Here is a 27,374-nt window from a genome sequence, read left to right as displayed (position 1 = left end):
CGCTCCTGCCACGGCTCCGAGGGGGTCGTGTGCCACGAGGTGACCCCGGTGCCGGACGTGACCCCCGTGGTGGTGCTGACCCCGCAGTGCCCGGTGGCCACGGGCACGGGGCAGGTGCCCCTGGCCCAGGTTCCGTGCCAGCAGCAGCAGCAGCAGATCAAGCAGCCGGTGCAGTGGCCGCCGCAGCAGCAGCAGAAGTGAAGGGCTCGGAGCTGCTCCTGTCCCCTGTCCCTGAGCTTGGACAGGCCCTGCCTCATCCCTCCGACCCCTTTCCCTCCTCCTGGGAACCCCAAGTGGCATTAGTGCGGTGGAATTGGGATTTGTTCTTCGTTCCCTGCTCCTGTCTCCAGTAGCAAAGGTGTGATATTGAATTAAAACCTAAAGCTCATCAAACGTGCTGGCGTCCTGGTGTTTTTCCACTGGTTTTCCTTATCTTTGGCATCGTTCCCAAGCCTGTCTGGGCTGAGGGGAGCTGCTTTCCACAGCTCCCTCCCCTTCCCATGGCATTCCAGTGGCTGGGGTGGCTCAGCCGTGCAGTCCCCACACCTTGGGCACCTCCCAGGCTGATTTCAAAAGCTGTCTGGGGCAGAAGGTGCAGATCAGCCTCTCTGCAATCCCAGCCCTTGGCTCGGAGCCTCAGACCCTCACGGGCACTTTGTGAAGGGTTTGCAGTTTGTCCATGGCTGGTGAGAGCAGAGCTGGCTCTATCCTGGAAATCTGGGAATCCCTGATCTCCATAAAGAGGAGGACACGAGCAGAGGAAGGACCAGGTCATGCTCAGTGTCCCTTCTGACCCCTATAAAATGGAAAATTTGGGGTTAAATTGGTCTTTTCTGTGAGGGAACTCTCCCTGCTTTGAAAATCCCATCAGGAGTCTGTGTTCCTTGCAGGAAATCCCAGAGGAACTGAAGTTGGAAAAGCTCTCCAAGACCTTTGAGTCCAACCTGTGCCTGATCCCACCTTCTCACCCAGGCCAGGGCACTGAGTGCCACCTCCAGGCTTTCCCTGGACACCTCGAGGGATGGGCACTCCAAACATCCCTGGGCAGCCCTTTCCAAGGCCTGACCACCCTTTCCATGAGGAAACTCCTCCTGAGCCTCCTTTTCTCCCAGTTGAGCCCCCCCAGGAGTTCTCCAGACCCTTCTCCTGCTGCCCCAACCCCTTTCCCAGCTCTGTTCCCTTCTCTGGACACACTCCAGCCCCTCAATGTCCCTCTTGAGTGAGAAAAAAAATTCCCATTTCCTCCTGAGGTTTTAACTGACTTAAACCTTTAATGTTCTGAGCCCGCCTTGTAGAAGTGAAAGGGAAAAAAGGAATTTTAGATCTGCAGTTGGATTTCTCACTGCCCCAGACCCCACCAGGCCGATTTCTGTGGGGACCGGGGGCTCTGTGGGATGAGAGCAACACTGTGTGTAATGCACAAGACATTTAATTAGCCAAGGGTTTGTGCTGAACCTTTGAAAGGAACAAGAAAGGTACTATTAGCACTGGTTTTATTACTGCTCTTAATTAAAATAACAAGGAGCCTCAATGCCAGGTGTGCGGTCGGTGATTGCAGGAGCAGGGAATGAACATCAGGGCTGGGAACGTGCGGCTCCAGCCTGGCACGGGGACATCCAAGGGTGCCAGTCCCCATTCCCAGCACTCCTCACCCACCCTGTGCCCACCCACCCAGCCAGACAAGCGGCTCCAGGCCGGGTTTGAGTCTGCCTTTGTGGGAAGGGCAGATAAAATCTCCAAGGTGAATCCTTTCCAAGCAATCCAAGGTTTCACCTACGCTGCCGGCTGAGCCGGAGCCATCCAGGCTGCGTCACTTCATGGAAGGAAAGACTTGGCAAGGGCCTGAGGAGCAGAGACAGGGAATCTCTCCCGAGCTGGAGTTGTGTTATCTCCACACACATCTGCAGAGGGAAGCAGGAAAAGCTGCAGGAATCCAGCAGCAAATTGTCCCCAACTTCTCCTCCCACAAAGGCCACAGCAGCGAAGGTGCTGAACCCCTGAAGAGAAATATTCCAGGGAAAGCCTCTCCCCCTTGCAGCAAGAACAGGTGGGTCCAGGCAGAGCCAAGTCAGGTGTGCAAACACGGATAATTTTCTGTAACTGTTCCAGACTGTTGGTGAAACCCCCTCAGTCAACCACAGGGAGTGGCAGCGCTGCTGCTTGGCTCCAGCTGCTCATCCCAGACCTCAAGGAGCTCATCCCACACCACATGGAGCTCATTCACACCTCATGGAGCTCATCTCACATTTCATGGAGCTCATCCCACCCCTCAAGGAGCTCATCTCACACCTCGTGGAGCTCATCCCACACCTCATGGAGCTGGAAGCTTCCACAATGAGCCACTCCTGGAGAATGGGGGCTTTGTCCTCTCACGACCTCAGATGTTTCTGTTTCCTGCCCCACTTCCTGATATTTACGCCTAACACCGGGTGTTTTTTTCATTTTTCCCTCCTCACCTCTCTCAGGTGATAGCAAATCTCCTCCTACATGTGGCAAAAAATCCCTGAAGTGCTGCCTGATCACGGCCTGACCCAAACCTCGCAGGGAGGTGTTATGGGTTCGTTCTGTGCACCGGGATAACGCAGCTCAGCTGTGAGTGCTCCAGTCTGAGGGATCCCGGTGAGTCAGCAGAGCATCACCCCAAATCCCTCGTGCCTCACTCCTAATCCCCAGTGCCATCCCAGTGTTGACACATTCCTGCCTTTTATGGGACAAGAAGATGTAATTGATGGGTCGGATGGGCATGACTTGTACCCAGGCATGGGAGACCAAAGTTCACCCGTGATTCACGGGAAAATCTAGGTTCTGAAGTGTCTCCTACATCACAGTGTTGTGTTTGTGTCTCCATCCCTGTCTCATCATCCCTGAAATCCTTCCGGAAGTGCTGGAAGCAGGACAGCAACAGCAGCACTCTGTCCCTGCTAAAATAAAAAATTCTGGGTAAAATCAGAAGGGAAAATAACCAAAACCCCTCTGTGAGGGTGAGCAGGGCTTGGACCATCCTGGAGGTGTCCAAGGAATACCTGAACCTAAAATCAGAAGGGAAAATAACCAAAACCCCTCTGTGAGGGTGAGCAGGGCTTGGGCCATCCTGGAGGTGTCCAAGGAATGCCTGGACCTGGCATTCAGTGCTCTGGTCTGCTTGACCAGGTGGGGATTGGTCAAAGGTTGGGCTCAGTGGTCTTGGAGATCTTTTCCAACATCAGTGATTCCGGAAATCTGGGATTCAGCTCACCCCAAACCACCCTGTCCTGGCATTTGATACCACTGCCCCCAACAGCACAATGCAAAACCAAACTGAAACAGCACCTGAAGCCTCAGGCTGGGTTTGTTTGGCCAGGTTTTGGTGGATGGGGATCCACAGAGATGGCAGAACCTGTGGGCCATGGACAGGAACCCATTCTGGGGCAGGTTTGGTGGCAGAACCCATGGGCCATGGACAGGAACCCACTCTGGTTTGGTGGCAGAACTTGTGGGTCATGGACAGGAACCCACTCTGGGGCAGGTTTGGTGGCAGAACCCATGGACCATGGACAGGAACCCACTCTGGTTTGGTGGCAGGACCTGTGGCTTTGGTGGGCACCTGGGGGAGAAATCCTTGCTGGGCCACAGAGGGCAGGCAGGTTGGAATGATCACTGAAGGACAGAATTGGGCTAATGCAAACCTCTCATCGAGCTATCCGGCCCCCTTGTGCAATTCCCCTGCAGAATTCCTGCCCTAAACCTAATCCTCAGGGATTAACATCAATAATTTTTTTTTTCACATGGAGGCCAATCACGTGGAGCTTCTGGTCCATGTGACCCTGAGGAATTTGGGATTACAAACACCTCGTCTGCTTGATCCACGTTGTCCATGAGCAGATCCATTGGTCACTTCCCGTGAAATTCCTTCCAATCTCCTTCATAGGGAGGCAAAGGAATTAATGAGCTATTAATAATTACAATGCTAAAAGCACAGAGCATCAAAGGGAAAATACGGGAAGCTGAACACAGCGGATAGAAATGGGCTGGGATCTGTAATTAGGGATGCCTCATGTCCCAGATAACCCTGTGGAAAAGTATAAAAGGTTTCCCATCCCAGTTTCCTTCACTCGCTGCTCTGCTCCAAAACAGCTCCATCCCCACTGCTGGAAGGGTGAGTCCAATTTTTCTCTTCCCCTGGAGTTTCTTTAGGAAACTGGAAGCTTTTCCATGAGTTTGGGTAGAATTGGAGTGTTGGACACTCCCTCCTCACCTCTGGAGACCAAGTTCTTGATACCCACAAGAGCAAATTACTAAAACAAATTACAATGAAGGCTTTGAGCAGAGGCTCAAGGCAAAGCAAAATAACAGAAAGGGTAGAAAATACAGACAGAGGGTTTTGTGGAAAAGGGGCTTGGAGTTTTCAATGCAGGAGGAACCAGAAGATCTGGAGCTGCTCATAGGAAATTGATGTTAGGACCAATTTTTCTCTGGAAATCAAGTCCCATCCAAAAAGTTTCTGGGTTTAGTGAGGGATTAAAGCATCTCCCAACAGCACTGACCCCGTTTTCTCACCCCTGAAGAACTGGAAATTAGGAAGAACATGGGGAATCCCAGAACAAATGTCTATAAGCTGGTGCGGGCTGTGACCGTTCCTCTCTTCCCTCCAGCTCTGCCACCTCTCCAGGACGATGTGCTCCCGCCGGTCCTGCCACAGCCACGAGACCTCGTGCCATGAGTCCCACTCCTCCTGCCACGACTCGAGGCCCTCGTGCCACTACACCATCCAAAGGCAGCCTGTGCAGAAGTTCACCTACGTGACGCCCTGCTGCGCCCCGGTGCAGCCCTGCTACCCTCCAATGCAGCGTTACTGCCCCCCCGTGCAGCCCTGCTGCCCCCCAGTGCAGCGTTACTGCCCCCCGGTCTGCCCCCAGGTCACCAAGAACATCTGCAAGCTGCCACCGTCCTACCCCAAGTACTGAGGGCACACTGGATGGCTCCTGCCTTGGATGCTCTCCGTGCCTGAAGCTTCAATCGATGGCTCTTTATTCCCATTTTTAATTTGACCCTCGAATTCCTTGTCTGTGATTAGAATTGGGTTCCTGGTTTTGCTCTAATTTGGTTTAATTTGCTCGGCACGCAAGACCCGGCTCAGGTTGCTTCCCATGAAGCTGGGAATGATTCCTGCTGCTTTTCACCCATCCGACAGCCTCCAAAACAATAAAATTTGATTTCCAAAAGTAAAAGAAGTTCATGGTTTGTTTATTCTTTGACGTTTTTTCTTCAGAATAATTGTTACCTCTGACTTCTTAGTCACCACTTCTCGCTCTTTTTCCCTCAAGCTGGTCACAAAATGCCCCTAAAATTTCAAAATAATAAAAGCCAGCGATTCCAGAGGCATTCCTGGAGCAGCTAAAGGCTCAGAGAGCTCACCTGCACCCTATTTATTCACATATTGATACACAGAATAGGTATTTATACATTTATATCCGGGGAGGGTGGCACAGGTGATTCCATGGATGCCTGGAAGTTTCCAAGGCCAGGCTGGATGGGGTTTGGAGCACCTTGGGACAGTGGGAGGTGTCCCTGCCATGGCAGGGGTGGCACTGGAGATTTTTAAGGTCCCTCCCCATCCAGCCCATTCCAGGATCCCACTGGAGGGAACTGAGTCCCCTCCTCAGCAGCTCCTCACATTTCATTTGTCCCTCTGACTCAGAGTCACAAACATTTTGAGGTGTCTAATAAATGCAAATAAGCACCTCGTGGCTTTTCCTAGCCCTCCTTCTTTCACTGAGCTCCAAATTACTGTTTTCAGTGACAATTGCAGGCACTTAAAATAAGCGTGAAATCTCTCTGGACTTTTGACAACCTCAGACTTTCCTTATCTCCCAGTCCAGCTGAGACACCAGTTCCAGAACAGGCTCTGTGGCTGCATCAGCTTCCCCAAGAGCTCAGCAGCCAGACTCAGCTTGAGTTAATAACCCTGAGAGTTGAGTGAGATGATCTTTAATGTCCCTTCCAACCCAAGTCTCTCCATGATTCCCTGATTCCATGGATTCCTCCTGCCTGACGGAGAACTGACTCAAGGGCCTCCCCCAAAAAGGAGTTTAATCCACCCAGATGAAGCATTTCTACATCACAGCAGCTTCCAGAAGACTTCAGATTCTCCTAAGCTCTAAACTATTTTCCTAAAAGCTTTTGGGTTTCTGAACCTGGCAAATAAAATAAAAAGATTCATAGAATCATAAAATAGTTTGGGTGGGGAGGGACCCTAAAGATAATCTAATTCCCTGACCCCTGAGTTGTTCCTGTGGCTCTCACCTCCATAAAAGTCACAGGAAAGGCACAATCACCCATTTTATTGTCCTAAAACCTTGGGCTGCTCTGAGAGAAACTTGGGACCATAGAGCGAAATGGGGGAAAGAATAAAAATTACAAAACTGCTTAAATGAAACAGGACCCCACAGAAACGTGGGGTTGGCAACAGGTAAAATCCTCACACAAAGCCTTCCTGGTGAGGATTTGACACCCCCTCCATCCAGGAGGAACGCAAACAGGAAAATATCATGGCACAAACAAAAAAACAGCTGATGGCTGGGAAACGGAATGGAAAAAATTGGGATTTGGGACGTCGTTCTGGCGTCACCTCCGGAGTTGAGGCGTTGGGTCCCAGGTAGTCACCAGGACCTCCCTCTAATGAAGTTCTTGAGAGTTGTGGTTCTTAATTACAGTCCCTTGTGTCAGGGGAAAAAAACCTATCAATCAAAATGTGACTCTGCCATGGAGAACCAGGGGCAGCACATGGGGAAGGAGTCAACTCTCCGGAGTTGATGCAATCCCGGTTGCCCAACGACAAATCACTTAATAACTCCAGGGATAGGTTCATTTTTGCCACGGGAATATGCAACTGCCTCCAAAATTCCCTTCTAAGCAGATTGGGAAATTCCTCGCTTATTAAAGTGCTGAGGAAAAAGTCATCGTTGGTTTTTTCCTGACTGCATCAAGTCGGAAATGCTAAAAATGAGACACAGGAGATAAATATGAATATGAGGTTTTGTGTCAGCATTGCCAAGAGGTGTCTAATTCCCAGGACAACCCTTTGGGAGATATAAAAGTCCAGCATCCCCTGTCCATCCTTCACTCAGCATCAGCTCCCCAAGCTCTTCCTCTTGCTCCAGCCAAGGGTGAGTTGGATTATGTTGATTTATCTACTCTTGAGCAGCAGAGGTTCACAGAGTTCTGTGTTTAGACCTTGCCTTTGTCTTAGAAATTCCTTATTTTTGATGGCTGGGTGTCTGAATAGGCACAAGGAGTGCTTGGTTTGCTCACGGGTGGGATGGCAGAAAAGAAGGAGCAATTGAAGGAGCAGCTCTGCAAAGACAGGGAGTCTTTGGGAGCCAGCAAGGAATTCACTCCCAGACTGGCAGGAGATGGAGGCAGAGAGTGCTCAGACAAGTCAGAGCAATTTTAGAAGGAAATTCTACCTTGAAAAGCCAACAGGAGCATCTTGGGAGGGAAATTCCCATCAGAGCCACACCATCATGGAGTGTCCTCCAAAAGGAAGGGTCACCATGTCCTGAACATCCCAAAACAGAGGGAAACATTTCCCATCCCAGTCCCAAAGAAGAGCCAAGGAGGGGGCAGCTGTCCCAGCCTGACCATCTCTCTCTTCCCTCCAGCTCTGCCAGAACTCCAGCACGATGTGCTCCCGCGGGTCCTGCCACGACTACGAGTCCTCCTGCCACGGATCCCGCTCCTCCTGCCACAGATCCGGGTTCTCCTGCCACAGATCCCGCTCCTCCTGCCACGAGCCCGAGCCCTCCTGCCGCTACATCCAGAGGCAGCCGGTGCAGAAATGCACCTACGTGATGCCCTGCTGTCCCCCCGTGCAGCGCTACTGTCCCCCTGTCCCCTGCTGTCCCCCCGTGCAGCGCTATTGTCCCCCTGCCCCCTGCTATCCCCAGGTCCCCTGCTGTCCCCAGGTGCCCTACTGCCCCCAGTACACCAAGAACATCTGGAACCTTCCACCGGCGTGCACCAAGTACTGAACAGGATCCAGCCCCGGCAGCTGGAGCCGCCAGCTCCTCCCTTGGACACCCCGACCTCAGCTCATCTTGTCCACGCTGAAACCCCTAGGTCTCTGCCATGTGGGGATGAAATGCTCCCCTAATTAACATTTATGGTGTCATTTTTGCTAATTATTCAGGAAATGTCCTTTTCTAATTATTCAGGGTGTAGTTATTTGTTGGGAATCTTTCTCTGTCTTGCACTTCTGTTTCAGACTCATCTGGGTGTGGGAAACAATAAATCTGATTCATGAGAACCTCGTTGCCTTTGAATTCATTTATTCTCACTTTCCTTTATTTTTTTGGTAACTTTTTCAGGGGTTTCCCGTTCAAATTTCTTTGTATTTCTAAAGTATCCCAAAATTTGGTGGCAAATAATTCCCACATTCATTTGGGAATGAATGGAAGTCAGTAAAGGAAAGGGGGACGTGGTCAAAGATTGAACTCGATGATCTCAGGGGGCTTTTCCCACCTCAGTGATTCCAGGAAATTAAATGGAAGGGGAATAAGTAGGTCACATTGCTCCTTCTCAATAAGCAATAACTTACTCCGAGCTCTATTTCAGACCTTGGATATAAATTTTCAAATATTTTAAAACCTCTGAGCCTCTGAAAACAGAAGGCCCAAATTCCTGTGAAAGAACTGTGAGCAAAGGATGATGGGAACTCTTCTGAGATCCTGTTTTCCTGAACAGGCCCTGAATTTGAAAGATTCAGAGATGTTTTTTGGGTGGTTTTGGAAGGCTCTTGAGGAGGTAGAAAGATTTTGGAGAGCATCAATGTGGACAAAAGGAGAACTGTCACACAAGCTCCCACTTTGTCACCTGGGCAGCTGCTGAGGGCCCTCACCTGAGTCACCAAACGTCCCTGAGGAATTCCTGCCATCCTCCCTTGCTCCACAAAACTCCCCATGAGGAATTGGCTGCATTTATCCTGGGGAACAGCTCTGGGACACCCTAGTTTGGGAGATCTTCCCTTCCCAGTCAATGAATTGCTCTAATGGGCAACATTTTCCCAGGCTGAGGAGTTTCATTTTCTTACACTTCAAACTCTGAGTCAAACAGGGCCAAAAATCCAGCTTTAGTGCCCAAACTTCCACCAGTAGTGACAAAACCCAGTATTTGCTCAAACTTCAGCTCCTCTTCTCTGAATCCTTTGGTGAGGTCAGGTGAAAAAAATGTGAGGGATTGCGGAAGGAAAGAGAAGCCAAGGAATGGGAAAATTTAATATCCTCAAACCTCGTACAGAGCTCAGGGTCAGATGTTTTTCTCTTTAATAACCTGTGATTCACGTGGAACAACCTGATGGGATCATCCCAATCATCTGCCAAGTTGAGGGACACGTGAAGAATCAGGAACATTTTATTTCTTGCCAGCCCAGGGAGCCGAGGAGATCCCGCCGGATTTTCCGGCGTTGTGCCATCCCCAGGAATTGCAGGCGGTAATCCCATTTCCTCTTGGCACTCAACAACAGGGGAATTAAAACCCTGAGCTGTCACCTGTTCCCAACGGGAGACCAACCCCAGGAGTCAGCATTTCTGAGACTTTTCTGTGCCTGATGCAATCCCGGGTGTCCCTCATCCCTAATTAACACCCGTCACATCAGTGTCAGTCTCCAGGAAATGGGAGAGAGCTGCCCTTCCAAAATCCCTGCCGTAGGAATCTCAGGCAGGACGGGACCCGGTGCGTCAAGGAGGGAACACCTAAAATCAGGGGAAGTGCAAACATCTGCGGGATTGAGCACAGAATTAATTAAGGTGTCATCGTGAGGAGGTGCCTCACACCCCAAATGACCTCGGGAGAGGATAAAAGGTCCCTCAGCCCCGTCCTCCGCAGTCGCTCGCCTTTGCTTCCAGAAACTTCTCGCTGCAGCTGAAGAGGGTAAGACCAACTTCACCATTTCTGTTCTTTAAACCTCCACGAGGGGTTTTATGGATCTCGTGGCAGCTGGGATTTAGGGAAGTGCCTCCTGTGTGTGCTGAGGGAGGGAGGGGTGGGAATGGCGGATGGAAGACAAGGATTCCTGGGAATCCTGGGAAAGCTGCAGCCCCCGGAGGGATCCTTGGGTGACACAAATGCTGCTGGACCTGGGGCTTGGCAGATGGTCTCCTGGGGCTCCAATTGACTCACAGGGACCTGATTTCAGACCCCAATTCCCAGAGCACTCCCAGCAGACCTGGCGGGATGAAGGGGGTGTTGGGTCTGGATTAGGCAGGTGAAAAAAGGAGAGAAACAGTTCACAGGAGACATCAAGAAAAAATATTATTAAAAAGAAAAGGGGGGGATATAAGAAGAGAGCCAGAGCCTCCTCTCACCACATTGATCCCTTGCTCCAAACAGCTTTGCCAGAACTCCAGCACCATGTGCTCCCGCGGGTCTTGCCACGACTACGAGTCCTCCTGCCACGGATCCCGCTCCTCCTGCCACGGATCCAGCTCCTGCCACTCGAGGCCCTCGTGCCACTACACCATCCAAAGGCAGCCTGTGCAGAAGTTCACCTACGTGACGCCCTGCTGCGCCCCGGTGCAGCCCTGCTACCCTCCAATGCAGCGTTACTGCCCCCCCGTGCAGCCCTGCTGCCCCCCAGTGCAGCGTTACTGCCCCCCGGTCTGCCCCCAGGTCACCAAGAACATCTGCAAGCTGCCACCGTCCTACCCCAAGTACTGAGGGCAGGATCCAGCACCAGGATGCACCAGCTCACTCCTCGCCCGCAGCTTCCAGCTCGTCCCAGTGCTCGTGGCTCTGCAGCTTTGTCACTTCTCTCCAAGAAGAACCTTCTGAAACTGCTGGAGGTGGTGCAGTTTCAGGATGAAACCGCTCGGTTTAAGGAACTCTGAGCTGTTTATCTTTCCTCTGCCAATGCTGGGAATGGTTCCCTTCTTGCTTTGCTGCTTCATCCTCCAGCAAGACAATAAAAATGGTGTTTCAAGCCAACCAAACAGTCCCGGATGTTTTCAGTCACTGCTCCATTAAATGGGCTGGGTCGGTGGGCAAGAGGGGCACTGAGGGACTGGATTTTGGCAGAGAAGGGAACAGAGCTGGGGAAGGGGCTGGGGCAGTAGGAGAAGGGTCTGGAGAACTCCTGGTGGGGCTCAGCCAGGAGGAAATGAGGCTTGGTGGAACATCAGGAGGAATTTCCTCATGGAAAGGGTGGTCAGGCCTTGGAAAGGGCTGCCCGGGGAGGTTTGGAGTGCCCATCCCTGGAGGTGTCCGAGGAAGCCTGGAGGTGGCACTCAGTGCCCTGGCCTGGGTGACAAGGTGGGGATCAGGCACAGGTTGGATTTGGTAGCCTGGGACCTCTTTTCTCTGGGATTTCTCTGGGATTCCCTGGTGGTGTGGTGGCATCTCTGTTTTCCTCTGGGTTTGGAATCATAATTTAATCCCTGGAGCTGGAGGGATGCCAAGAAAACATGAAATCCATGGAAAATGCCTGCAGGGCTGGGAGGAGCTCGTGGGGTGAATTCGGGGGGGAAACAAACCTTGCCCTGGGCTCAGCAGCTGTTGGGGTTCAGGTTTCCACCTGGCCTGCGTGTTCATGTTTTCCCCACGTGCTTCTGCTTTCAGAGCCACTGCTATTTTTGGAACCAAAATAAAATCAAATCCTGCAGGGTTTGGAGCATGGAACAGCCTCAATTAACCAGTTTCTGCAGTGTAAAATAAGTGAAGGTTTCCCCAGCATGATTCATTCCTCATCACCCATCCCTGGCATGGGAAACGGCCTGGAATGAGCTGAGTGCTGCAATAGCCACTAAATGACCACTTGGTCAATAAGCAATTGGAATTAGTTATTTATAGGTTCTGGAGAAAATGCTCATTAGAGAGGAATGGGTTAAAAAGGAAAAGTTGAGGTCGGGACAGAGACCAATGAATGATTCACCTGCCTGGGGGTTCTTGCCCTTGCTAAGAGGTGGCTCAGCTTCACAGGAGCCTGAAAAAACTATTTTCTTACTCATTCCTGCCCTGCCTGCAGGTGGGAATTGAGTTAGTGAGGTTTCACGGCCACAGCAGTGGTTTGGTCTTCAAGCAGAGACTTTCACTTCCCTGTGCTGCCCCAGCTTCCAACTTTCTCCTCCATCACTGACCACGGCACGTTTTATTTCCTTTTCCAAATCTGGAGAAGGCCATAAAGTTGATAAGGAGCCTTTCCCCCATGGACCAGGTTGGGAATGTTGGGAATGTTGAGCCTGTGGAGACCCCAGAGCCCCTCCAGGATCTGCAGGGATCTCCAGGGAAGATGGAGAGGGACTCTTCCTCCTGAACGGCAGGGACAGGACACAGGGAAATTATTTCAGAGTGATAGAGAGGAGTTTAGGGTGGGATATAAGGAGGAAATTGTTCCCTGGGAGGGTGAGGAGGCCTCGAAGAACCACAAACATTTGGCAAGAGAAATCCTCTTCTCCAGGTGGCCTGAAGGGACATTTCTGCTCTGCTAAGGACACGGTGGATTCTACAACCTGGACAAACTGTGAGGAAACCCCCAGGGATTAACAGTGAGGAATTTGCCTCAGGAATGTTTTCCTGGATCTCCAATCCAAACAAACAGAGCTCTACTTCTCTGGGCATCTTTCAGAGCCTGCACAGTCCTTTTACTCAAAGCAAAATATAACTGAGACATTTTTATGGTCCTAATTTGAATATTTTCCTCTGTGAAATCGCTGTTGGATCTATGAATCCACCTCGCAGATCTTTAAACTCCTCAGGTGTTCACATCCAACTACAACAATGGGGTTTTTTTGGCTCAGTGGATGAACCCATGCGCCAAATCCGTACAAAGTCAACATAAAATGGCCTTGTTTTGGCCAAACTCTCTTCCGCCACCTGCCTGCTCAGGAAGTCCCACATTTCTAATGCTGGAGTTTCTCTGGAGGCTCTGGAATCCCCTGCAGATCTCCCAGAGCCGTGGGGGCTCAGCCGGGTGCAAATGTCAATCACTAATTAGGAGATAATGGGTGGCACCCGGCTCAAGGTCATTAACAGAGCTGAAGCCAATAGGAAATTAAGCTCCAAGGGAACAGGAACGTTGACCTTGGGATGGCCTTGCCTGGAGAAGTGGTGACTTCACGGTCCTGTGAATTCCTGGAAGCAGGACCAGCTCCTCAAATTGTGACGTGGCCAAACATCACGAGCCGAACTGAGGGGAAACGGAGGATTTGTGTCACCAGGAGCCAAACAGAAGGTTCTGGTGGCACAAAGTGTCCTCATCATCCAGAATTCGATGAGCAAACACAGCCTAAATCTCCCCTCCCTCACCCCAGCAGAAGTGAGGGGTCTCCAGGAATGCACGGGGTCCTTCAGTGCTCAGCCCCCGTTTCCACCCCTGTGGGTGACCTCAGACACCAAACATTTCCCCTGACGGAGAGAGATCATTTTTTAATAAAGTCGTGGTTTAATTTGAGATCCTCGAAATGCTCAGGACATCACACGGAGCTTTTATGCAAAGTAGATATTAACATCCATCATTAATGGCTGATCACAACGTGATCATTAACATCAGCACTAATCGCTGCCAGCGGGTGACTGCGAGCTGAGCACGGAGTTTTTCCAGAATTAACATCCGTGGGTGGCTCTTCCATTACTCCAGGGCATCTTGGAATCTGAAAAGAATTGAATAGGAATTTTGCAGATCAAGTTATGCCCAGCATAAACAGGATGCAAAACTTCCAGAGTGGTTTTTATTTTGTTTTTATCTAAATGCGCCAAAGAGGAATTGGAAAAACGCGGGCTCCGATTTGACCAGAAACCCGTTTCAAATTTCCACAATGTATTTGCAGTGAAAATGTTTGATATTGGCAAGGCCTTGAGCCTGAGAGAGCTCAAGGAGAGTTTGGACAATGACCTTGGGCATGGGCTGGATTTTTGGGTGCAGGGCCAGGGGTTGGTCTGGATGGCCCCTGTGGGTCCCTTCCAGCCTGGGATATTCCATGATTCTATTCCCAGGTGTTTTCCCATGCACAGGTGCAATGAGGGATGGGACTTCAAGAACTTTCTGGGCTTGCCCTTCTGGTGGCCCCAGAGAAGGACTTTGGGCTCCACCATTTCTGCATTCAGACGCAAAGCACGGGACCATGGAATTGCACTTCCTGGAATTCTATTTTAAAAATCATATCAAGGAGCAACTGACGTCCAGAAGCTTCTGCACGCCTCTGGAATCCACTGCATCTCAATATTAATTAGGATTTTTATGTCAATTAATCATCTCCATGCAGCAGCCTTACCATATGCAAAGCAAACAGAAACAACGCCTTCGAGCGTCCCACAAGAATTAACTCGACATTAAAAAATTGTAAAAAATTCACACAACAAATTGATAATAACCCAAAATTGAAGGGTTGGTCAAAAGCCACGAGGCAAAGACTAAACACATGAAGGCCCATGGGGTGAATGAGTACAGGCTTAGTGCGTAAATCACGGATTGCTGGGGGGTACCTCATGTCCGGCAGGACAACTCCGACCTGAATAAAAGGTCTCCAGGTGCCTCTGCTCCTCACACAGCTTCAGCTCTCAGCAAAAACAAGAACGGTGAGTGCTCCCTACCAGGGATCCTTGGTTCTCATTTGGCTTTGGGAAAGCGATGAATTGAGGCTGAGTTGTTGTGTCTGATCTCTGCAGGGCGTTGGGCTGGATGGACCTTCAAAGGTGCCTTCCGACCCAAAATGTTCTTTGGTTCTATTTCTTTGTGATGCCATGGATTTACGGTTCCAAGGTTTTGTGGATGGGTTTGTGGTTCCATGGGTTTACGGTTCCAAGGTTTTGCAATTCCATGGTTTTAGTGTTACGGAGTTCCATGAGCTACAGCTCTCCCTGAAATCCAGATTTTTCTGAGGCTGTTGATCTGTTGACTCTTGGAAAAGATGGAGAAAGCACAGTGGAAAATGAGCTGCTCAGGGTGGAAATTCAGGGAGGGAACAACCTGGATGAGCACAGTATAGGCAGCTCCCAGGAGAGTACAAATATCTCTGGGACAGAGCGACAGTTGGTTCGATTCCTGTGAGGATCTTGGGTTTCCAACTCAAGACAAGAAATAGGAAGCAGGGTGGGATAAGGGCCTGGGCAGTGTGGAAAGATGGGTTGAATCTCAAAGTCCTTTGTGTTCCAGGTCCTCACTCCGACCACCCTTCGCTCCTCTCCCAACACCATGTGCTCCACTGGATGCTGTTCCACCGGATGCTGCTCTGTCGTGAAGAGCAAGACCGTGTGCTGCACCCCCTGCAAGACCGTGTGCTGCAGCCCCTGCAAGACTGTGTGCTGCAGCCCATGTAAGACTGTGTGCTGCAGCCCCTGCAAGACTGTGTGCTGCAGCCCATGTAAGACTGTGTGCTGCAGCCCGTGCAAGACCGTGTGCTGCTCCCCGTGCCAGCAGTCCTGCTGCTGTGATCCATGCCAGAAGCCCTGCTGTGACCCGTGCCAGTGCTGCTGTGACCCGTGCCAGAAGCCTTGCTGTGACCCGTGCCAGTCCTGCTGTGACCCGTGCCAGAAGCCCTGCTGTGACCCGTGCCAGTGCTGCTGTGACCCGTGCCAGAAGCCTTGCTGTGACCCGTGCCAGTCCTGCTGTGACCCGTGCCAGAAGCCTTGCTGTGACCCGTGCCAGACTTGCTGTGACCCGTGCCAGAAGCCTTGCTGTGACCCGTGCCAGTCCTGCTGTGACCCGTGCCAGAAGCCGTGCTGTGACCCGTGCCAGTCCTGCTGTGACCCGTGCCAGTCTGTGTGCTGCACCAAGGTGTGCCAGAAGTCCGTGTGCTGTGTCCCACGGCCCTGCTGCAGCCCCTGCGGGTCCCTGTCCTGCTGCTCCTGCGTGGTGAAGAAGCCCGTGATGGTTTGCTGCACCCCCGTGAGGAAGTACTGCACCCCCTGCATCCCCATCCAGCAGTGCTGCGCCAGCCTCAAGAAGTCCTGCTGAGCTCCAAGAATGGGCACAAGGAGGTGAAAAGCTGATCGTTTGCCTCTGGTTCTCATGGTGATGGAGCCGATTCATAGCGATTTTCTTCTTCTTTCCAAGCTTAAGCTGATGTTTCTTTCTGTCCTCTAGTTATCGATTGTCTTTAATTATTGACTGCCTGAGTTTACTGCTCATTGTATAAGGCATTAGATATTAGTGGGGTGTTAATTCTCCTCTTGGTGTTTGGGAAACCTTTGGTGTCACTGTGACCACTCTTCATTTCCTCTCTTGACTTGTAGACAATAAAACTTGGCATTAAGCAAAACACAACATTTGGTCTTTTGGTTGTTCTTACATGGCTTTGCCCTTAATTTGTCACCTTGCCCAGTTCTTGTCAGCTTGCCCAGGATTTGTCACTTTGCCCAGAGTTTGTCCTCATTCTGGCACCATCTTTGGCCAACGTCCTGGGTGTGCCCCAGTGGGGACACAAACAATTGTCCGGGCTCTTGGCACAAATTAGGTCATGTCTGAAGCAAGTGGAGCATTCCTGATCTTCTGGAATGGGTTTCCAGAGGAGCTGTGGGTGCCCCTGGATCCCTGGAAGTGTCCAAGGCCAGGTTGGAGGGTTTGGAGCAGCCTGGGACAGTGGGAGGTGTCTCATGGCAAGGGGAGGAATGGGATGAGCTTTAAATCCTTTCCAGCCCAAACCATTCCTTGATTCCTCCTTGCCCTTCCTGAGCATTCACCTCAGCTCAGAATTTACTACGGAACAGAGAGCTGAAGTAATTAAAACTCAAAGGGCAAGGCATAACAGCATCATCTGAAAACACAGCACTCCATAAATCAGAGACCCCCTGAATATCCTGACTTGGAAAGGATCCACCAGGATCATGGAGCCCAACTCCTGCCCCTCCACAGACACCCCAAAATCCCACCCTGCCCCTGAGAGCGTTACCCAAATGCTCCTGGAGCTCTGGCAGTCTTGGGGCTGTGCCCATTCTCTGGGGAGCCTGGGCAGTGTCCCACCACCCTCTGGGAGAAGAACTTTCCAGAAATAACCAACCTAGACCTTCCCTGGCACAGCTCCAGCCATTCCCTCAGATCCTGCCCCTGGTCCCACCACAGAGATGGGAGTTGCCCCTCGGGAGGAAGTTGTGGAGAGCTGTGAGGTGCACAGGAGCTCACCCCTGACCTCCGAAGGGGTGTTCCAATAGGTACCAGGAGGAATTCACTACTCACTGGACAGCAGGCAGCATCTTCTTCCCACCACCATCTTCCAAAAAGAAAAGCTTAGAAACCCCCCGAAATCGTTGAATTTTTATGGGAGCAGAGCGTTTCCCCCACGCATTCCAAGCCAAGAATGAAACCCGGGGTTGGCATCCAACCTAAAAGCTTCATTCCTAAAATAGCAAACCCATGAGTCAATGATACCTTCCCTCCCTGGCTGGGACTTTCTTTGCTATTAAAATGCAGGACTCAGCTCGGAATTGCAGGTCTGGAGAAAATGCCCGGAGCTCTGGCTTGATTTGCTTCCTCCAACCTTCACACGCGACACCTGCATTAAAATCATCTTCTCTACGTGTTTGACTCTCTGAAAACATTGCTTGGGTCTTCAGGAGGGTTTTTATTTATTGTAAATCAGGCACAATGTGTGGGCAGAAGGATATCCCAGATCAGAATATTCAATAAAGTGCTTTCTCTTTAGGGAATCTTGTGAATATTCATTCCATCTTCGAATCACGGAATCATGGGATGGGTTTGGGTTGGAAGGGATGTCAAAAACTACCTTGTTCCAACACCCTTGCCATGGACAGGGACACCTGCAGCTAGACCAGAGCTCCATCCAATGTGGCTTTACCCTACACTGGAAAAGCCGCAGGAACAGATTCACAAAGGTCTCAAACTCACAGAACCACCATGGAAGTTTCCAAAAATATCACAAGATGGGGCGTGGCCTATAAAACGAACTTTGTGGGGATCTTATTTCTGACCCAAGCACAGGTTAAATGGCATTAAACAGCAGTGAAAATGCTCTAAATACTGACAGTGGTGGGGTGGGATATTGGTTTAGACAGGTTTAGATGGGATATTGGGAAGAAATCCTTGGAAGAATATCCAATCCTGTGAGGGTGGCAATGCCCTGGCACAGGGTATTCCATGAGTGTCCCATCCCTGGATGTGTCCAAGGCCAGGCTGGATGGGGCTTGAAGCAACCTGGGATAGTGGAAGGTATCCCTGCCCATCCAGGAGGGTTGGACTGGATGATTTTGGGGTTTCTTCCGACCCAAATCGTTCCGTATTTCCATGACTACAATACCAAGATCATCTTGGCCAACAGGACAGCAATAAAACCTGATAAAAATGCGATGAATGATTGATTCAAAGTATATGTTTGAGGGTTTACACAAGGAGGACGTTGCTTCCTGCAGGCAACTCTTGGTTATTATTGAGTGACCAAAACAATGCTCCCCTGGGGACAATTCCTGAGGGGCCACCCGACGTCACAAGAGGTCATGGTCACATCCTGGAAAGGCAGATCCTGTCCCAGTCACCAGGGATCACCTGCCACCACGTCAGCCTCACAGTCAGAGTCTTCTGGATGTGATGGCAACTTCTTTTTGCCATGAATTGGTGCTGCCTCAGCATCCTGGAATTCCCATCTTTTACCGGAGGCCCCTCTCATCACATGGAAACACCATCAACATCTTCTAACGTGGAGCTGTCCCTGCTCTGCATGTGACCACAGTTCCTCACTCAAATGTGATCACCACAAGTCTCCTCAGTCCCAGAAACCTTTGGGATAATGTCAGAAAATGGGATGTGTGGAACGAACACGGGGAAAACCCCTCCCGTGTGCACTGCTGCTTTGAAAGCTGCTTCCTTTAGACTGAACCCATCCATTCCATGAAGGAAAATGTAAAAAATCTTAATAATAGAACAAAAATTACAAAACAGGGAGTGTGAGGATCCAGCACCCTGAAAGGAGGCCCAAGAGCAAGACTGAGAAAGGGGAAATTTCAGCCTAAACTTTGACCACAGAGGCAGGAAAAAAAGGATTCCCATTGACCAAAAAATTTCCACCGGCCCCCAGAAATCCCGGCCAAGGGCAGAGGGGACACATGAGCTATGACAACTCCAAGTTCCAGGCATGGTTGTCCCACTGCTTCAGCACCTGGCTCCCCCCAGGCACATTGCTAAGCGCCCCTGTGTCCCAAGGTCATTCTTTGGGAAGGGATGGGAATACCTCAGAGCTCCCTCCCTCCGGTGCCATTAACGCAAATCCATTAGAAAATTTGCATCTGTTGTTCCTCTGGAGGAGTAATTATGGGACACAATTGAGGTGGTGAGCAAACAGAAAGAGGTAGAGATTAAACACCGGAGGAGGAAGACACGTGAGGGGATACACCGGGTGATCCACCGGGTCGGAATTGCCAAGGGATGCCTCATTTCCAGGGGAGGAGGCTTTGGAGCGTATAAAAAGCCTCCCCAGCCCAGGGGTCTTCATTCGCTCATCTCGACTTCTCCTCTCCTCCCTCCACTGCTCAGCAGGGTAAGTTGGACTTTGCTACTTGTCTTTACTTTGGGACTCTCTTTCCATAGGCTTCTCCAGGATTTTCTGGGCTGTCTGGTTTGGGACTGGAAGCTGCAGAATATTTGGGTTCACAGATTGGTTTTGGGGACCAGAGATTGGTTTTGGGCTGCACCCAGGTGGATTCTCTCTGGCAGAACCAGTGCTGGACAAAATGCCAGAAGTACAGGAGTCTGTCCTGGGATTCAGGACACCAGGCACATCCCCGGCCGGTTTGGGATGGATTTGGGGATAAGAATGCTTTAAGCTGCCTCGGCCTCTGGGAGATTCAAGCAGAGAAAAAGACAAACTCTCTCTTTCCCTTCCAGCTTCGCCTCCACTCCCATCACCAAGATGCCCAACGGATGCTGCGGTGGCGGAAGTAGCTACACCATGTGCTGCTACAGCAGCCCCAAGTGCTGCAAGAAGCCGATGTGCTGCAGCCCCATGCAGTGCTGCAGCCCCTGCTGCTGCACCCCCTGCTGCATGCCCATGCAGTCCTGCTGCATGCCCTGCTGCTACACCATCAGCAGCAACAACAGCGGCTGCTGTGGCGGCAGCAGCAGCAGTGGCTGCTGCGGCAGCAGCTAAACCCACCTGGCTCGTTCCCTCTTGGATACGGATTTGGATATGGATAACACCCCAAACGCTCCTCCTCCTGTGCTTAGAAGCTGTAGAACTCCTCTTCTTCTCCTGCCTTCCCTCGTCTCGTGATTGTGATGTGCCCTGAAGCTGCCACCCAGCGAGTTCCTCCTGTGAGCGCTGGTGCTGCTCTTCGTTCTCCTCTTGGTGTGTGGGATATTTCACTCTTTTCATCATGTTTTGCTTCAGTCTTTCTGGAAAAAACCAATAAAATCTGTAGTTTGTGACCCTGCAACCTCCTGGTGTTGAGCTGTTTGTTTGCTGGTGGATCCAGAGGGTTTTGCCGCGCCTTTTCCTGGTGTTTTTTCCCCAGTGTTGGGATTCTCCTGTCTCCAAGGTGATCACTCAAATAAAATCAGGGCATCTCTGATGGTAAATTAATTCAAACTGGAGTTTCTGGCACCTCTGGGAGCGATATTTGCCCTCTCTGTATAAAATAGCAGAGAAATCGGAAGAGAATAGGAGAAAAAATGGTTGTGTGGAGATCTCACAGCACCTTCCAGGATATGGAGTGGCTCCAGGGAAGCTGGAGGGGGACTTTTCATCAGGAACTGCAATGACAGGACAAGGGGGAGTGGGGTCAGACTGACAGAGGGGAAATTGAGGTCAGATATTGGGAAGAATTCATTCCCTGTGAGGGTGGTGAGGAGCGGGCACAGGTTTTCCAGGGAATTTCTGGTTGTGCCATCCCAGGAAGTGCCCAAGACCAGGTTGGACAGGACTTGGAGCCACTTGGGATAGTAGAAGGTGTTCCTGCCCATGGCAAGGGGTGGAATAAATGGATTTTTAAGATCCCTTCCAACCCAAACCAGTCTCTGGTTCTATGAAAACAACTCACAAAACACAGGAATGTTTTCAGGAAGAGTCTGACACAGACACGTCCCAGACAGCCAAAATCTGCCTCAGGACCCACAGCCAGTCCCTGCAGAGAGTCTGACACACCGAGTTACCAGACAGGGAGCTGAAGTTGTAAAACAAATGCTGAGGAACCTCTGCTGCCTTCAAGGGTCGGTAGGGGTTCTACCAAAACATGAAAGTTCTGCACTGGCGTCCTTTTGATGCATTTAATGCCTTTTTCTGACTTGTTTCCACCCCTTGTTTCAGTCCCTTGTTTGCATTGTGATCCACACCCCACTCCCCAAAAATTATTTGGGTAATTTGGTTCCACTAGGAGCTGGACACGACCACCCAGGGAGGGAAATGCCCACCTCCATCTCCCTTCTCACAGCTGACAATGGAAAATCTCCCTCAGGAGGCACAAGTGGGGTGCATCCCTTTGCTTCTGCCCCATTAATTCCTTGTTAATTAATAAATTGATCAGTCCAGGTGCATTTGTCTCTCCCACCAGGAAGGAAATGCCGCGTGCGTTCTCCTGGCCTTCACGCAGAAGTCACAATTACCACCTTGCTTCTCCTCTGTTTCACTCCAGGAATTGTTTTCATGCCAGGGAAGCCTGGAAAGGAGCTGCTGGCATTTCCTGCAGGGATGAAACAGCTCTAAAATCTCAATCTTCTCCATTTGCACTGCACAGAGAGCAAAGCAAGGTCCTTGCCACCGTCCTTGGGGCTGGTCCCAGCTCACCTGGGCTGACCCCTCTCCTGAGCAGCCCCGGGATCCCTGAGGATGTCAGGCAGCAGCACGGAACTGGCCAGGCAGGATCCACCATCCTCTCATTAGGCAGCTCTCAGGATAATGTGGCGAGGTCCTCGACTGAGAGCTGCAATTTCAGACCCTGAAAAAATTCCTCCCAAAATTCCTGCCCGGTGCTCCTGCCAGGGTTCAGCTGCCCAAGGCTCTGCCCTGCCTTGACGTCCCTCCCTTCCTCTGTCCCTCACAGAAAATGGTTTCACCTCAACAAAGTCTCTTCCTGAGTCCCTGCCTCCCACTCAGCTCCACCAGCCCAGTGAGGAGCAGTTTCTGTGCTGGGCCCATCTCTTCCACTTCAGTCTCCTCATTTTTGGTTCATTCTGGCTCCCTCCCCTTCCAACACCCTCAGAGGGTCCTGCACCGTCTCCAAACCCCTCCATCCCTGCTCAGGGCCAGAATTCCAGGATTCCTGGACTTTAGATGGATGCCAGGGGAGGCTGCAGGAGGGAAATGTTGATTTGGGATGCTCCACACCCAGTTCCAGGGCCACCATCCCTTGTGTTGCCTCTTGCACAGGCAGAGCTGCCCCTTAACCTTTTAACTGAAATATTCATAAAAATACTACTACTAATAAAAATTAATAAATAAAGCGAGAACTTCCCAAATCTGCAAGTGTCCAAGGACAGGCTGGATGGAGCTCTGAGCAGCCTGGACATGTCCCTGCCCACAGCAGCAGGGCGGAATTGGATGATCTTTAAGGTCCTTTCCAACCCAAACCATCCCACAACGGATTTGCATGGAGTCACGTGCAGGTGACTGAGCCCCAGACATCCCAAACACTCCTGGCTCCCTCCTCATGTGCACGTCCAGTGACCAGGAACAAACAAACCCATTTTCCCGACATTTTCCCAATTTGCTCCAAACGCCGTTCCGACGGAACGACCGGCACGACGCCGGGGCTGGGTTTGGGCTCCCGCACTGATTCAGCACCAGCTGCTGCTGAGTCAGACCCGGAACATCTCCATCCAGCAGATACGAGGCCGCATTTTTTGGCTCCCTCACAAGGTTGTGGGGAGGACAAATTCATCCAAATTCACGGGAGCCCTTTGATTATCTCCAGGCTAAACCATGACGAGGCAGAACAAGCGTGGTGATCAGCAGTAATGAGGCGAAATGCAAATTCCAGGCGACACCTATGGCTAAAAAATATGGGTTTGGATGGATAAACAGGGAAGCTGGAATGGTCAATGGCTGTCTCACTTCCAGGAGGAAGGATGGCCGGGAGTATAAAAGGGCTCCGGGCCCAGCTCGCTTCATTCGCTCGTCTTCTCCTCCCTTCACCTCTCCTCACTCTTCAGCAGGGTAAGTGAGAACTTCTAACCCTTCCTTCACCTCCCAAAAGGGAATTTTGGCTATCCAAAATTTGGATATCTGCTGTTTAGAGCAGATCCAAGCATTGCTGGGGGTCTGGGATGGGGCTTGGATGTCACAGTTTTACGGACTTTGCACGAGGAGTTACGGGGATGAGCTGGGAATGTTCGGGGAGGCTCTGGGGGTATCAGCAGGGCCATGCAGGGGTGGGGCACGGAGAATATTCCAGAAGGGCCCAGAGTGAGGGCTCAGTGCTGGGTTCCTAAGACACCAGGGGTGCCCCGGAATGAGTCGTTGGGCCCCTGCACCACGGGAAAAACCCAGAACTGCGGCCACAATTTACGAACAAGACACGCCTGGGTTTGCCCTCCTAGAACCCCCAAAGGTGAATGAATGACCAGAGCCTTGAATTCGCCCCAAATCCCAAACCTGCTGCTCCCGCTCACAGCCTCTCTCTGCTCCTTCCAGCTCCGCCTCCGCTCCCACCACCCCCAAGATGCCCAACGGATGCTGCGGTGGCGGAAATAACTACTCCGTGTGCTGCTACAGCAGCCCCCGCTGCTGCAAGACCCCGATGTGCTGCAGCCCCATGCAGTGCTGCAGCCCCTGCTGCATGCCCATGCAGTCCTGCTGCATGCCCATGTCCTGCTGCTACACCATCAGCAACAACAACAGCGGCTGCTGTGGCAGCAGCTGCTGCGGCAACTGAGCCCGCCCGGCGGGTCCCCGGCTCGGACACGGATGTGGACATGGATGTGGACACGGATCCCAACCCAAACGCTCCTCCTGCTGTGCTTGGACACGTAGAACTTCTTTTCGCTGCCTTTAGTCCCTTGGCTGTGCCCTGAAGCCGCTGCCCAGCGAGTTTCTGGCGCTGCTCTTCCTTCCCCTCTTGGTGATGGGGTGTTCGATGTTGTCTCCTTCTCCCTTCTCTTTCTTTAATCCCCAATTAGCCATGAAAGACAATAAAATTTGTGACTTCTGACCCTGCAGATTCCTGGGTTATGCTTATTCATTTCTCTTTATCCTTTAAACAGTAGCGTGGGATGTGTTTAGCATTTGCCTAATTGATTAATGTAATTAATTTTGCATGTTTGACATTCTGTGATGACAACGCCCCGGTGTACCTGGTGAACTCCTTGGGCTCACCTGGGGGAAAATGGGACTTGCAAGTGAAAAATGTCACCTCAGCAAGAGGCGCATTAGTTGAAATCCATCTTTCTCCTGCTGATTTGAGATCCTGTTTGCAACTAAAGCATCTCTGTGGTCCTAAAGCCAGAGCTGGAGGTCTTTTTTTCCTAACAGGAATCTTCCCAGAGAATTTGCTGAGCTTTAAAGGAGGGGTTTTAAATTATTAAATAGACCAGGGTCGTTCAGGTTGGAAGGGACTTTAAAGCTCATCCAGTCCCACCTCTGCCATGGACAGGGACACCTCCCACTAGCCCAGGTTGATCAGATTTATGTCCAGCCTGAAGGATCCACAAATGCTGAGTCATTTTCTCTGGGTTCTATTAAAAAGTGGGGAGATTTAAGAGACCAGATCAGAAATTCAATATTCACACTTGGGGATTTGTGAAATCCTCCGGAAGTGGCTCCAAAACTCCTCTAATGTAAAAAAAGAATCCAAACCCAGCATAAACTTGGGGCTCTGGCAATGAGCTCTAAACTGAAAATCCTGCTCGGTCCTAACAGATCCCGAGGTCTTTTCATCTTTCCACACAAATCCCGTGGCTTCCTGCCAGGCAATTCCACTTCTCCAGTAGCTACGGAATAAATTACAGCAGAGCCCTGTCAGGTGCCAGCACAGCCTTGGAGCCACACCCCCGAATTCTGCAGATGCTTTTCCCAGTGATTCAAACCCAAATTCCACCGGACAGAGCTCCGAGCATCCCTTACTCCACATGGAAATGTCTTTGGAGCCCCGGGGGGCTCCTGGGAGAGGAATTTTCCTGGTACTTAAAAAATGTCTCGGCCACAGAGAAACTGCAAACTGGAGCAGCTCCACGGAGCGTGAATCAAAGCAAAAATGCCAGAAAGGTGGACACGGTGCTTGGCAGAGCCTGGAATTGTTTCTGTGTGAGGTCATCGCTCCTCTGGTGTCCCCATTCCAGACTTTCCACACATAAAAGGCTTTTCCTCGCCGTAGCCACGGTGCTCCGCACTTGGGAGCGAATTAATCCATTTAAATCAGGGAATAAACCTCCAAACATCCCATCCCCAGCCTACCGCTCGCCCCCCGTGCCCGGTGCCCGCAGGAATCCCAGATTCCCATCTCCCAGCCACCCACAGGAGCATCACCCGCTGCTCCTCGCGGTCCTGGGGCCAGCCTGGATTCCCTCCCCTTCCTCTGGAAGGACTCCTGGGCCTTTCTGTGGTTTTCCCACCGCCAGCAGAGTCCCCTTCTGGGCGCATCACTCAGCATCCCGGCATGCCAGGTATCCGCATCCCGGGATCCCGTCTGACTAACGCGGGGCAGGAGCCCATCCGAGCACGGCCAGGACTAATGACATAATGTCCCCTGCCTCTGCAGAGCGCTGGCCACACCGGGGCAGGCGCTAATTGCGGCTGATTAACCCGACAGCGAGCTCCAGGAACAAAACACACACACACACACACACGGCAGCGGCCTCAGAGCTCAGCTATTCATTCCCAGGACGTGCCTCATTTTCGGCAGAGCTCGGCCGCATATAAAAGCTTTCAGCCCCGGCTCTGTCCTCAGGACTCCGACTCCCTGTTCAGCCCGTCCGTTTCTGCTCGCAGGGTGAGTTGGATTCTCTCAGATTCCTCAGTTTCCCCCCCAGAAAAAGGCGTCGGTGTTTTGTTTGCTTTTTCCCAGGCTGTTTATGCCCAAGGGCTTGGTCACCCTCAAAGGATTTGTGAGTCATGGGAGAAGCAGCTCTGAGGGAACTGGGGGGGCTCAGCTTGGAGAAAAGGAGGCTCAGGGGGAATTTCGGGCTCTGCACAGGTCCCTGACAGCCGCGGGGTCGGGCTCTGCTCCCAGGGAACAGGGACAGGAGGAGAGAAGCTGTGCCAGGGCAGGATCGGGTTGGACTCGGGAGGAATTTCCTCCTGGAAAGGGCGTCAGGACTTGGCAGGGGCTGCCCAGGGAGGTTTGGAATCTCCATCCCTGGAGGTGCCCGAGAAATTCCTGGACGTGGCACTCAGTGTTCTGAGCTGGGGGATGTTGATCCATCACAGGCTGGGCTGGATGACCCTGGAATTCTTTCCCACCCTCAGTAACTCCCCGATTCTGTGATCTCTGCCCCAGGATGCTCCAGCAGAAAGGCGGCACCGACCACGACCTGTGCCAGCACCGCTCGGGCTGCGACCACAAGGGCCGGACATGGCCCAGCTCCACCGGGCACTGCCACGACACCCCCGAGATCTGCCCCAACCCCCCCGAAATCTGCCCCAACCCCGGCAGCCTCAGCCACGACACGGAGGGCTCCAGCCAGAGCTGCCACCCCAGCGAGCTGTGCCCTCCCCGGCCCTCCTGCTGCCCAGCCCCGCAGAGCTGTAAGCCCCGGCGGCGGGTGGAGGTGAGCCCGGTGCCCCCCGTGTGCCCCCCGCCCGTGAAGATCCACCGCCGGCCGCTGGAGCAGCACCGCCCGTGCCCGCCGTGCCCGGAGCCCGACTCGTGCGGGAAGCCCCGCAGGCGAGTGGAGCAGTGTCCGGAGCAGGATGAGGAGCCCCCGGTGGTCCTGCAGCCCCTGCCGCTGCAGCATCGCTGCCCCTGCATCCAGCGCTGCCCCCGGCCCGTGCCCTGCTGCCCCCGACCCGTGCCCTGCTGCCCCCGACCCGTGCCCTGCTGCCCCCGGCCCGCCCAGCGCTGCTGCCCACCCGTTGTCCCCCTGCCACCTCACCCCGGCCACCAGCAGCAGAAGCAGGTCACTCTGGTGCCTCTCTGCGTGAAGAACTGAGCCCAGGGACCCCTCCCCGCTCCTGGCTGGGCTGGGGGGAGTCGCCCCCGGCCCAAGGGATGCTCCCAGCGCCGCTCTGCGCTCGCTGCTGCTCTTTGCACATCAGATTTGGGGATCCCCTGCTTGGCCCCAGCACCGACACTTTAAATTCGGGGTGTCCTCCCCTGCCGGGCTTTGGTTCTCCCCGAGGAGCAGCAGAGGGGGTTCCCCCTTCTGAGGACACGGAGGAACCGCCGGGGATCTGCTCTCCCGGGCTGCACCTTCAAGGTTGTTTGGAAGCAGCTCCAGGATTTTCCTTTACGAGGAAAAAAAGGAACCACTGTGAGGGCAGGAGCACCACAGACTCCTGCAGCTTTATCTCCCCCACCGTGTATTCAAGAATAAA

The 27,374-nt window shown here is 52.1% G+C and overlaps 6 protein-coding genes across 6 annotated transcripts; all 6 read left to right on the top strand.

Annotated features, from left to right (window-relative positions):
* The first annotated feature begins 4,652 nt into the window (after window positions 1-4,652).
* LOC121353578 (putative small proline-rich protein 5) lies at window positions 4,653-4,943 on the top strand. The gene has a single exon (XM_041467501.1). It carries the CDS (start codon window positions 4,653-4,655, stop codon window positions 4,941-4,943), a length of 291 nt encoding a protein of 96 aa, XP_041323435.1.
* A 2,718-nt stretch (window positions 4,944-7,661) lies between these two features.
* LOC121353586 (putative small proline-rich protein 5) lies at window positions 7,662-8,009 on the top strand. The gene has a single exon (XM_041467509.1). The coding sequence runs from the start codon at window positions 7,662-7,664 to the stop codon at window positions 8,007-8,009; it is 348 nt and encodes a 115-aa protein (XP_041323443.1).
* A 2,377-nt stretch (window positions 8,010-10,386) lies between these two features.
* LOC121353581 (sperm mitochondrial-associated cysteine-rich protein-like) lies at window positions 10,387-10,692 on the top strand. Its single transcript, XM_041467504.1, has one exon. It carries the CDS (start codon window positions 10,387-10,389, stop codon window positions 10,690-10,692), a length of 306 nt encoding a protein of 101 aa, XP_041323438.1.
* A 4,468-nt stretch (window positions 10,693-15,160) lies between these two features.
* LOC121353531 (keratin-associated protein 5-4-like) lies at window positions 15,161-15,922 on the top strand. Its single transcript, XM_041467431.1, has one exon. It carries the CDS (start codon window positions 15,161-15,163, stop codon window positions 15,920-15,922), a length of 762 nt encoding a protein of 253 aa, XP_041323365.1.
* Window positions 15,923-23,565: 7,643 nt separating this feature from the next.
* Window positions 23,566-23,778, top strand: LOC121353585 (keratin-associated protein 4-3-like). Its single transcript, XM_041467507.1, has one exon. It carries the CDS (start codon window positions 23,566-23,568, stop codon window positions 23,776-23,778), a length of 213 nt encoding a protein of 70 aa, XP_041323441.1.
* A 2,560-nt stretch (window positions 23,779-26,338) lies between these two features.
* LOC121353530 (keratinocyte proline-rich protein-like) lies at window positions 26,339-26,989 on the top strand. Its single transcript, XM_041467429.1, has one exon. It carries the CDS (start codon window positions 26,339-26,341, stop codon window positions 26,987-26,989), a length of 651 nt encoding a protein of 216 aa, XP_041323363.1.
* Window positions 26,990-27,374: the final 385 nt, after the last annotated feature.

This window comes from Pyrgilauda ruficollis, unplaced genomic scaffold (assembly GCF_017590135.1).
Source record: "Pyrgilauda ruficollis isolate IOZ18807 unplaced genomic scaffold, ASM1759013v1 scaffold208, whole genome shotgun sequence".
Lineage (NCBI taxonomy): Eukaryota > Metazoa > Chordata > Aves > Passeriformes > Passeridae > Pyrgilauda > Pyrgilauda ruficollis.
The sequence above is the reverse complement of the archived record's forward strand: the minus strand, read 5'-3'. Positions and strand labels throughout refer to the sequence as shown.